The sequence below is a fragment of the Ostrinia furnacalis genome, unplaced genomic scaffold (assembly GCF_004193835.3).
Source record: "Ostrinia furnacalis isolate ACB-3 unplaced genomic scaffold, ASM419383v2 OfSCF3082, whole genome shotgun sequence".
In the NCBI taxonomy this organism is placed as follows: Eukaryota; Metazoa; Arthropoda; class Insecta; order Lepidoptera; family Crambidae; genus Ostrinia; species Ostrinia furnacalis.
This window is the reverse complement of record NW_021133321.1, coordinates 1-11343: the sequence shown is the minus strand read 5'-3', so window position 1 is coordinate 11343 and position 11343 is coordinate 1. Positions and strand designations below refer to the sequence as shown.

Below are 11343 nucleotides of genomic sequence, written 5' to 3'. Positions count from 1 at the left end.
TTTTTGTGTTCACGCATTTGAAGTCGGTTTTATTTTTTTAAAAAGTTAATTATTGTTTAACTGTTTTTGGTTTGTCTAACCAACTTGTCTATTAATAACAGGGCAAAAACGAATCCCTCCGAGCGCGAGCCATCTTGCGCTCTCTTGTGCCGCTGGAAGACTTGCAAGGCGTGCTTAGTCTCCGCTTCACGCTGAACAACCCGGCTGCTGGCGAGGAGAGACCTAAATCAGGTAATTAGAAAGAAAGAGAAACTAACTACTAAAGTAACTTTTATCATACCATTTACGTCACTAAGTAGTAACTTACATTTCTTGCAAGCTGTGTATACCTTTAAGTGTCGTTGTGTATTGCAATTTTGCTTCATATTTTGCGTGTTTGATATATTGTATACTAGCTTTCCGGCCACGACTTCGCCCGCGTGAAATTTTGTCTTTCACAGCAAAACATCTTTCTCCTTAGTAGGTTTCTTTTAATAACGCATCGTAAACCTATCCAGAGACCACAACTTCAATATATCTATAAATTCATTAGATCAACTACCTATAGGCCTAGGATACAAATAAGTTTATTGTGCATAATGTTACAATTTGTACAAACCGAAAAATAGTTAAATAACTAACTGTATCTCTTATTTAACTTAAAACTAATTTTAAAGCAATACAATTTTATTAGGAAAATGTAGGTAGGTACAGAAACACAATCCTTTACCTTCCGTACTAGTACAAGACTGTGTTACGGCAAGGTAAGGATGCACGCCGCGATAAACTTCCATCAAAGCATTTTATCGATCTCGCACGATTACATTGGAATAATATTTTATCATGGCGCGCATCCTAGCTCGGCTGAAGAATAGGCAGTGGCTGGGTGAAAAAGCGGGCTGTCGGTCGGTTTATGTCCATAATTGGACTTGTCTTGACTTTGTCTTTCGTGGTGACGTTATCGTGTATTTGTTGTTATTATTATTATTCTTGTTTCTCCCTACAGATATGCCTTCAGGCCTGATCCCCGGTCACAAGCAGAGCGTGGGTCTATTCTTGGAGCGAGTGTATGGCATAGAGACGCAAGAACTGTTCTACCGATTATTAGAGGAGGCCTTCCTGCCTGACCTGAGAGCAGCCACTATGCTGGACAGGGTAATGTTGTTACTTGTCTTTTTGTATAACTATACAGGGTGTGTTTTTATAGTTAATCAAACAAAAAGGGTTCTACTACTCAAGTACTACTTTTTCTATAGGACCAATATCAAATTCTCAACAAAAAATTGTCATCATTGAGATTCTATTAAAGGATTTTTTAACAAGTATTCTTGACTTTTTTAACATTAAGTTCCATGGAAAAAGTTGTTGGATTAGAGTAGTAAAATCAATGCTTTTTGTTTGGTCAAGTATAAAAACTATGATGACTTATGGAGAAATATGTGGACAACAGGCCTCCATATTTAAAAAACTCATAAAACTCATTTATTTCTGTAAATAGGCTTAAAAAGCCTTTTACACGTCCCAGTTATTATCCCGTTTATACGAAAATACCCATGTGTGACGTCACTTGGAGGTCCAGTTTTTCAAAGTCAGATGGAATAATTTTTAATTGTATTTAAAAGAAAATCTTACATTGTAAATAAAAGAAAAAAAGCCTACTTTTCTTACCGTTTGTATCACTTACTTCTTTCTACAGAACGACGGCTGCGAATCGGATATGGCTTTATCGATGAATCGATACATCGGCAACTCGATCCTGCCGCTGCTGATCAAGCACGCCAACTTCTACAACGAAGCTGAGAACTACGCCAGTCTGTTGGACGCTACATTACACACTGTATATCGGTAAGTATCGATTGTTAATCGATTGAATAGTATCGTTAGCTTTTGGCAGCTCTAAAATGAAGAATATTTTACCGTGTGGTAAATGAGCACCATTGTAAGAAAATTTTAGTACCCTATAAGTCATCTATCACCCGCCTTTCACTGAAAGAAAGTCGATCCATAAATTTAATCAAACTTTCCTATTATCTTCTGATTTTCTTTTGTTGTTACACCAATATGTTTTTGTTTATGAAATACAATTTTTAGGACTGTGTACAACTTCAAGTAGGTAAACACCAGTAGGTTTTATTGATGGTAAAGCTCCCGTCCACCCACAAGGTGGACTGACGACATCATAAAGGTAGCAGGAAGGCGCTGGACGCAGGCCGCTACCAATCGATTAACATGAAAAACGTTGGGGGAGCCTATGTTCAGCAGCCGTCCTATGGCTGAAATGATGATGATGATAAAGCTCGGACATATCTATTATTTTCTGATCGAAACTAAATCTATTGCCCAGGTTATCGCAATACTATCCCTTTATTCGTTGAGCTTTATTGGCACTCAAGCTGTATACAGACTGACTTAATATTCCATTACTAGCTGACCCGGCGAACTTTGTTCCGCCTTAATGGCAATAAATAAGCAGACTTTTTTTTTATTTCGAACGGGATAAAAAGTATCCTATGTCCTTCTCCTGGCTCTAAACTACCTCCCTGACAATTTTCAGCTAAATCGGTTCAGCCGTTCTTGAGTTATAAGTGGTGTAACTAACACGACTTTCTTTTATATATATAGATATCCACCCTTTTCTAATCGCAACTATTTTTTCCCCAGGCTGTCCAAAAACCGCATGCTAACCAAAGGCCAGCGTGAGGCGGTATCGGACTTCTTAGTGGCGCTGACTTCAGCGATGCAGCCGTCTATGTTACTGAAGCTGCTGAGGAAACTCACTGTGGATGTCTCCCGACTGTCTGAGTATACCACTGTGGCTCTAAGGGTGAGTTGCTGGTTCAGTATTTGCAGTTATAAATATTATAGAAACTAGCTTTTGCCCGCGGCTTCACGCGCATAAAATTATGTCTGTCACAGAAAAACTATATCGCGCGCGTCCATGTTTCAAACTCAAACTATGTCTCTATCAGATCACATCAAAATCGGTTCAATGGTTCAGGCGTGAAAGCCGTAACAGACAGACAAAGTTACTTTCGCATTTTTGATACCTACATATTACAAGGCATAACAATGTTATTTCTTCAATGCAAGATAATATCATCAATTATTCCAAGGCACACTTATCTAAACTAATGGACGTATTTTTAGGGTCCCGTATCCAGCAGGTATCAATGGAATCTTATTAGTATACCAGCCTTCCTTGATTATTGCATCTAAAAAAATATAATAAAAATAAGCTTTCATACAAAATTCGCACGATACCGCAAAGTAAAACAAAACGAGACATCGCGGTCTCTTGGTTGAATTCAGAAGTAAAAATTATTTTCTGTTCTTTTTCTTAGCATTTGCCAAATGTCTCGAAATAAAATTTACATGTGTAAAGGCTTTTTGAGAACAAAATTTCATCTGTAAGTAGTACTAATTTAATAAAGACATTTTTGATCTTGATTTCAGCTGCTAACCCTCCACTACGAACGCTGTGCCAAATACTACGGCAGCACAGGAGGGCAAGGGATCTACGGTGCCTCCTCAGACGAAGAGAAGCGGCTGACCATGATGCTGTTCTCAAACATCTTCGACTCGCTCAGCAAGATGGACTACGAGCCTGAGCTGTTTGGGAAGGCTCTGCCGTGCCTCATTGCTATTGGTGAGCGAATTACCGATTAATAAGAATAATAATAAATTTATTACTGTATAAAAACTTAGCCTAAACACGTACAAGTTTGGTTTCAATAAAATTAAGGTTAGTGTGCTATTGGTGAGTAAACGAACTAAAGTCGCTGATAGCCATCGGGCTACTCCATCGGGATTAGCAAGCTGAAGCGGCAATGGGCACTTGGGCAGGGCACATAGTTCGTTCGTTTCAGCCGAAAGACGTCCACTGCTGGACAAAAGCCTCCCCCAAGGATTTCCACAAAGACTGGTCCTGCGCCTTGTTCTCATATCCAGGTACCTCCCGTGACCATCACCAGATCGTCGGTCCACCTAGTGGGACGCCTGTGGGACGAGCGTAGGACGTCCACCCACAAATTGGATCGAGACCTCATAAAGGTACCAAGAAGGTGCTGGATACAGACCACTATACCAACCGGTCACTATGGAAATCATTAGGGGAGCAGTGTGGACGTCCTATGGCTGAAATGATGATGAATACGGGAGGACATGGAGTTGATCAGATTAAAGAGAAGCGGCTGACCATGATGCTGTTCTCAAACATCTTCGACTCGCTCAGCAAGATGGACTACGAGGCTGAGCTGTTTGGGAAGGCTCTGCCGTGCCTCATTGCTATTGGTGAGTTTCGAGACCCACAAGGTGGACCGACGACCTTATAAAGGTAGCAAGAAAGTGCTGGATGCAAGCCGCTACCAACTGGTCATTAAGGAAATCATTGGGGGAGCAGTGGATGTCATTTAGCTGAAAGAACAAACAAGGATGACTGACTATGTATTTATTAATGTAAATAAAGCTACTAAAACATAAATTAATAATTCTTTCTAATTCTCCACAGGATGCGCGTTGCCACCTGACTACTCTCTATCTAAAAACTACGACGATGAGTTCTATGGAAAAGAAACACAAGCTACTGGTAAGTGAAACAAAAAAATATTCATTGCGTTACTTAATTTTTTTATTTAATGTCGAAATGCTGATCACGGTCATGTGTCAATAAATCTTATACGTGTCAAGATGTTTGTGAAAATGCTATTTATTTGTGCAAATATTTTAACTGTCTGAAAAGTCGTTCAACTTTCTGTTGCTATACATGAGTTATCAATGAAACTGTTGTCCATTATGTGCGCTATCTTTTCAATAACTGTTCAAAGAACCTTTTCGAAATCTGTAACGAAGTTGCATTTGCGGAAAAATACTAAGTAACTTCCAAAATTTGTACAAACATCTTGACTGCATTACAACTACACTCGGCATCAAATAAATCGCACCTCCCGCGACAAGCACTTATCAAACGTATGCATCCCCACTTCCCACCAATATTGGTACCATTTGAAAGCCTAGTTCTAAACTTCATTTCATTAAAGGAAAGGTTTTTACCCCAAAAATGTGTCTTTACAAGGATACAGAGTCACTTCTTCAAAAAATAGGTAGTTACGCTATAGCCATTTTTATGACTATATAAAACTGTTAAGTTGGGATTAATCGCTATCCATCTGTTCAAGAGGACACGTGAGATCTTTATTTGGTTTTATAACCATAAAAATTGGTCTAATTGATCCCAGAGGTGAGCCCAAAGTGAGGTCTATTTTCAAGTCACATTTATGGTATATGTTAATCATTTATTAAGAAATTAAATGTATTTTGCTTTAAGGATATTTATTGGGCTTTCAAATAACATCAATATTGTTGGGGTACCATGATTGTGTCAGAAGAAAATCTTTAAAGTTCGCGTCGCGGAAGGTGCGGTTTATTTGATGTTGAGTGTAGATAGATTCAAAGCATGTGTGTATTCCAGGTGGTCCCGACAATCCTCAATACGATCCTCAACCCATCAACACGTCATCGGTGGCTCTCAACAACGATCTCAACACCATCGTGCAGAAGTTCTCGGAGCACTACCACGATGCTTGGGCTTCCAGGTGAGTTGATAGAAGTATGCTTGAAAAAGCAAAGCGTAAGGTTTGAAATTAGACGTTCAAATTCAAATATTTATTTGCACAATTTTGGGTAAACATATAGTTCTTAAAACTAAATGAATAGAGCTCCATTTGCTGTATAATTACGTTTTGAGACGGATGTTAATCGTGTACCAAACACACGGATCGGACCCCAAAAATTGGATGAGAACTTCGTTAGAATAAAAATCACTTGCAAACGCACGATTAACGACCGGTTCCTAACGTCGTCTTGGAAGAAATATTATTATGATATATTTGCAGATTTGTGGTTTTTTGAGGCTCAAAAATAAGGTGATAAAATTTTTGTTTTGATTAATCTTTAGTGTTTTAAAAAAAGAAATATCAATATTATTATACGTGCGTGCAGCATGAGAGCCATTTAAAATTACAATGCAACTACCACTCACAACCACACCGGTGTCTTACTCTTTGGCAAGGCTTGTACGAATAAAAACCTTTATGGCTATGACTAAATACTTATCAAAAACTTGAAAATACGTATTGACTAACTGATGATTATTTATAGGAAAATCGAAAACGGTTGGGTGTACGGCGAGTCGTGGTCCGACAGTCAAAAGGCGCATCCTCGCTTGAAGCCGTATAACATGCTAAATGACTATGTAAGTATACACTTCCCAATGCATTATCTCTCTCTCTCTCTCTTTTTTCCTCTTTCTATCACCGGGATTAACTATCTCCGGGAGTCCAGAACTAGTAACTGACCAAGTCAACCTACACTGGTTGTGGGTTTCATTGGAGGCCAAGCTGTAGATCCTGGCTATACAGGATTTGCAGTGATGGGAGTCTCTCTTCTTCCCCTCTCTCTCTTCTTTCTTTGTCTTTCTCTTCTCTCTCTTTTTCCCTTTCATGTCTATCGCAAAATACGCCTTAGGACCATTTCGTAGCCAAACTTTGCTGGGTACGAAACGGTCGAGAGGCCAAAATACGGATACAACTTGTTCTTTGAAGCTTATGTTCGGCAGTAGACGTCCTGTGGCTGAAATGATGATGATGAAGACGCCTCTGTGTTAAGCCTAATATCTTTACAAGTAGTAACGTAATATTAACAAATTGATCATTATAACAGGAGAAGGAGCGCTACAAAGAGCCAGTGCGTGAGTCCCTCAAGGCTCTGCTAGCCATTGGCTGGTCGGTGGAACATTCAGAAGTGGACATTCCCAGCACCAACCGCAGTTCTATGAGGAGGCAGTCCAAGTCTGGAGGCGTGAGTATAATTTGTCCCGGTTCAGTTGTTACTGTGTAAAGCCTGGCCCGTGAGCACGTAGAATTTTGTCCAATGACCCCAAGCTACCCATCCTTATCGCTCGCGCGTAATTATATTGCTGTCGCGACTGTGCGACGCGCGCCCGCAGTGAGTGTGCGAGCGCGACAGCAACATCATTACGCGCGAGCGATAAGGATAGGTAGCTTGAGGTCATTGGACAAAATTCTACGTGCTCACGGACCAGGCTTTAGGTAAAAACATCTTGACTTCAAAGAATAAAGATACGTATTTTCGTATAGGTTAAATACATTTTTGCGTCAAATTTTAATGAAACGTTCAAGCAATGACCATTATCATAAAATAAATACCAAGAAGTTGAAACTCATTTTAAAACAGGGTTTTTATTTTAATCAAACTTAATCAGATTTTTCGTGATGTTTTGAAACCTGTTAGGTATTATAGTTTGCAGGCCAAAAGGTTGTATAAATAAAAATATAAGTACATAGGTACTTTAAAACAATTCTTTTTTCACAAACAATAGAGATATCTAAATTACCTATGTTAGTCTTGATTCAAGATATCGATTTGTAATTTATTTTGATATAAACTATTGCTATCAGGACGAAGTGGAAAAGGTAACTTTAAACTTTTCTACCATTCAAATAACTCACTGTTTGCCCTTAATTCTTTTCAAATTATTATTATCTATGTTTCTATGAATGTCTACTATTTTATTATTAATTTGTCAATAATGTTTTCATACGTACATTTCGTTAATTTGGATGAACAGGGTATCAACTCAAATGTTTCAACTTTTTACTGTGTTAACTTAATAATCATCAATGAAAACATTTCATCACAAGTGAAGTCAAAATAATTAGAAGTGACAAAAATATTGTTGGAAGCTTGCTCTCCTAAAAATTTATTTTTGAGATGATATTCTGTTGATCTGGGCAAACGATTTTCTCCCTTTCACATCGATGTGTCTTCCTAGCTTAATGGTGCATGATAAAAAGCATAAATAACTAGATTTTTCCTTATTTTATGTTTCCCCAAAGTAAGGCTAACGTTACTCTGAACTCTAAAAATATACATAGTTCTTTATATTACAAAAATCATACCAGAATAATGGGTGAAGTCCACCACAAGTAATCGTATTTTTTTCCAATGATATGGTTTTTACAAATTACATAAATCTTATTGGTTTGTTAGCGGTCACGTTATTTGTAAATAATCGATTTAATGTTATGTAGCCTTAGCCTTGTACAGTCACGAGCAAAATCATGTATACAGTCCCGAATATCTCGCTATAGTAAGGTTTAATATTCATGAAAACGTATACACATTTTTGCAGGTAACTATACACTTTGTTGTGAATGTTATGATCTTGACCTAGACGAAATACCTTTGACTATGTTCACGTAAAATGTATGTCTGTATATGTAGCTCACGAATGTGGTGTAACCCTAATAATGTATGTTGTTTCCATATCCCCGCATCCCTACAGCGCCCGCCAGACATAGTGGTAAGTTCAATAATACCAATTTGGTATTATCTATGCACAACACTGCTTATATTACCTATCTGCACTTATTTTATCTTTGTGACTAATTAGCCTTTCTTTTTTTGACACATTTCGCAATTTTGGTGAATTTTTGAGTTGTATCATTTTTGTATGATGCTGCCTTTTATCTGTGTTTAGATTTTTCTTGTACTATTTCAATTAACGAAAAAATTTTCTCTGAAAAATAGTTTTCTGGTTTGTTTAGTAGAAGTAGAATGAAATCTGGAATCTAGTTGTGATATTATGACCATGAGGTATTTTAATAAAATAAATGTTAGATAGAATTTTACTAACTCTAAATCCAAATTTTACACAATGCATATTGTATAAATGACTATAATATGAAAAAGCTGACAGTTTCTTGCGCAGCTTCTTAGCAATGGCCTACCTTATTGTGAAGTGACTGAGTTAAAATGATTCTGGGTCATATAAAAGCGCTTTTAAAAAGCTTGATTGCAACAAATAAATGACTTATTTAACTTACAATAAGTGCTTCCCTAGAAAATAAGACTGACAAAAATCGACTGACCGAGTTTCTTAAGGTGCTTCTTAGTAATAATATCCAACGTTATTATGAAGTGACATGGTTAAAATCATACTAAGGCATATAAAAGAACCTTTAAGAGGCCGAATTGCAACAAAAAATATATTTCTTAGACTGCTTAATTGCTGTAATGTATGACTTTCAAAACCTCATTTTGTTCCTCAAAACAGACGGACTCAGCAACTCCATTCAACTACAACCCTCACCCTGTCGATATGACCAATCTGACGCTGTCAAGAGAGATGCAGAACATGGCGGAACGACTGGCCGAGAACGCTCACGACATCTGGGCGAAGAAGAAAAAGGAAGAACTGGTCACCAATGGCGGTGAGAAACTATTTCATCATCATCATCTTTTAGGATCATCCTACTAATATTATAAATGCGAAAGTTTGGATGTCTGGATATTTGTTACACTTTCACGCAAAAACTACTGAACGGATGTTGTTGAAACTTGACAGTATTATTATAGGTGTATAGCCTATATGCTAATCTGGGTTATAAACAATAATATTTATGACTGGCCCATTTATTGTCCTGAAGCAGTGGTAGGGTTAATACTGGGACGTGTAAAAGTGCTTTTTTAAGCCTATTTACAGAAATAAATGAGTTTTAATAATTTTTTTTGACGATATGTGACAAATAAATTTCAATAAATAAATAAGACGTGACTAAAAAGCGCTATCGTCATTGGTTAAAATCGACAGCGCTGGACAAACTACTGTTTTTGACGTTCATAAATATTCAAGCCGTGAAACGCCATCTATCAACATGATATCAAACAACAGATTTTACGAACTAAGAAGGGGTAAAACGAGGTCCACGCGTACGAAGTCGCGGGCGGCCGCTAGTTTCAAGAATATAACACTCCAATTTAACAAAGGCAAATGGAGGATTTGGCCTAAACACTTCATAAATCATTTCATACTTGTTGGGTTTCATTGGAGGAACTTTCAATCAACAACTAAGTAAGTTTCTCAAAGAAATCTACGGGGAAGACGCGTTTTATGCTAACCATAAGGTGTGACATTCTAATTTTTTATATCGTTTATCTTTATTCCTACCAGGTGGCATCCACCCTCAACTAGTCCCATACGACCTTCTAACCGACAAAGAAAAGAAGAAAGACAGAGAACGTTCCCAAGAGTTCCTCAAGTACCTACAATACCAGGGCTACAAGCTTCACAGGCCCAGCAAATCGTCGCCCAGCGACACAGAACAGACCACTACTGGGGTGGCAATAGAGCTCAGATTCGCTTACTCGTTGCTGGAGAAATTGATTCAGTATATAGACAGAGCTACGATCAATATGAAGCTGTTGAAACCGTCCACTACGTTTAGTAGAAGAAGCAGTTTTAAGACTAGCACGAGGGATATTAAGTTCTTTTCAAAGGTAAGTTCCTTTTTATTGTTATTTTAATAATATAATTTCTTTTACTCTAATTATCTTTAAGAAAAGGTTTCAAAACATAATTACAATCCAATTGAGCTAACTGCGCACCTCGCTGGAATGCGAATCTCCCTCGCACTCACTCGCCGCGTTCGCCCCGTCCGTACAAGAGCGTCAATGTGACGTCACGGCCGCGCAGTTAATTCGACCGGGTTGTAGTGTTTCGAATGCTAATGGAACAATTCTAAACCCTTAATTTATTTTAACATTTCTTTTATGCGTATTTTGTGTATTATATGTGTTTCTTTTTAAATTACAAGCAATGCAAGGCTGAGCTAAAATATATCAAAAAGGTACTTGGTGCCTGTTTGTCATGATTAGTTGTACTTTCACATATACATGCGTACATTTTAGATGTACTACATAATTATCTATTATATCATAAGAACATAAAACATAATACTTCATAATGAGATGCTTACTTAAACATTGACATTAGATTGTAAGTAGTAAGAATATCTCTCACTAACATTAAAATAAGTACATAAAAAACATTTCCATTTGCTGAAGAAAGAAAAAGACTATCAGCTCAAAAATAGTGAAATTACTTAGGTTCATATCGATCGTTGCGTTGAATCGTAAGATAATAGTTTAAGGATAAACAAAATATCACCTCAAATAGAGCTTTATTTTCATCCGATTTAATCTAGCATTGTAAGCCTAATTTCAGATTTACTGTTGTATAAAACACTAATAGTCCAGTCAAATTAGACATGAACCCTGCAATAATTCGCATACAGCTGAAAATTGGTACGAATGTTCGGAGCACCATTATGAATTAACTGTGAAAAGTCCCCATCGATCCGACGTGTGCTAAAAAAAAAATTCAAGGTCAAAGTTAAAAAATACGGGTTTTTAAGATTTTCAGCCAAACGGTAAGTTTTATCACAAAAATATATATGACAAGGTTTAAGACCATAGAATTATCTATTAAAATTGTCTATACACTTT

General features: G+C 37.4%; 1 protein-coding gene across 1 annotated transcript; it reads left to right on the top strand.

Annotated features, from left to right (window-relative positions):
- Positions 1–101: 101 nt before the first annotated feature.
- LOC114357219 (ryanodine receptor-like) lies at positions 102–10335 on the top strand (the record flags this gene model as incomplete). The annotated part of the gene is made up of 12 exons (XM_028310734.1): positions 102–231; positions 986–1134; positions 1676–1824; positions 2641–2803; positions 3433–3625; positions 4487–4564; positions 5447–5570; positions 6136–6229; positions 6697–6834; positions 8342–8359; positions 9113–9269; positions 10010–10335. Coding segments are annotated over 12 exons (1719 nt in total), but the record flags the coding sequence as incomplete, so codon positions are not given.
- Positions 10336–11343: the final 1008 nt, after the last annotated feature.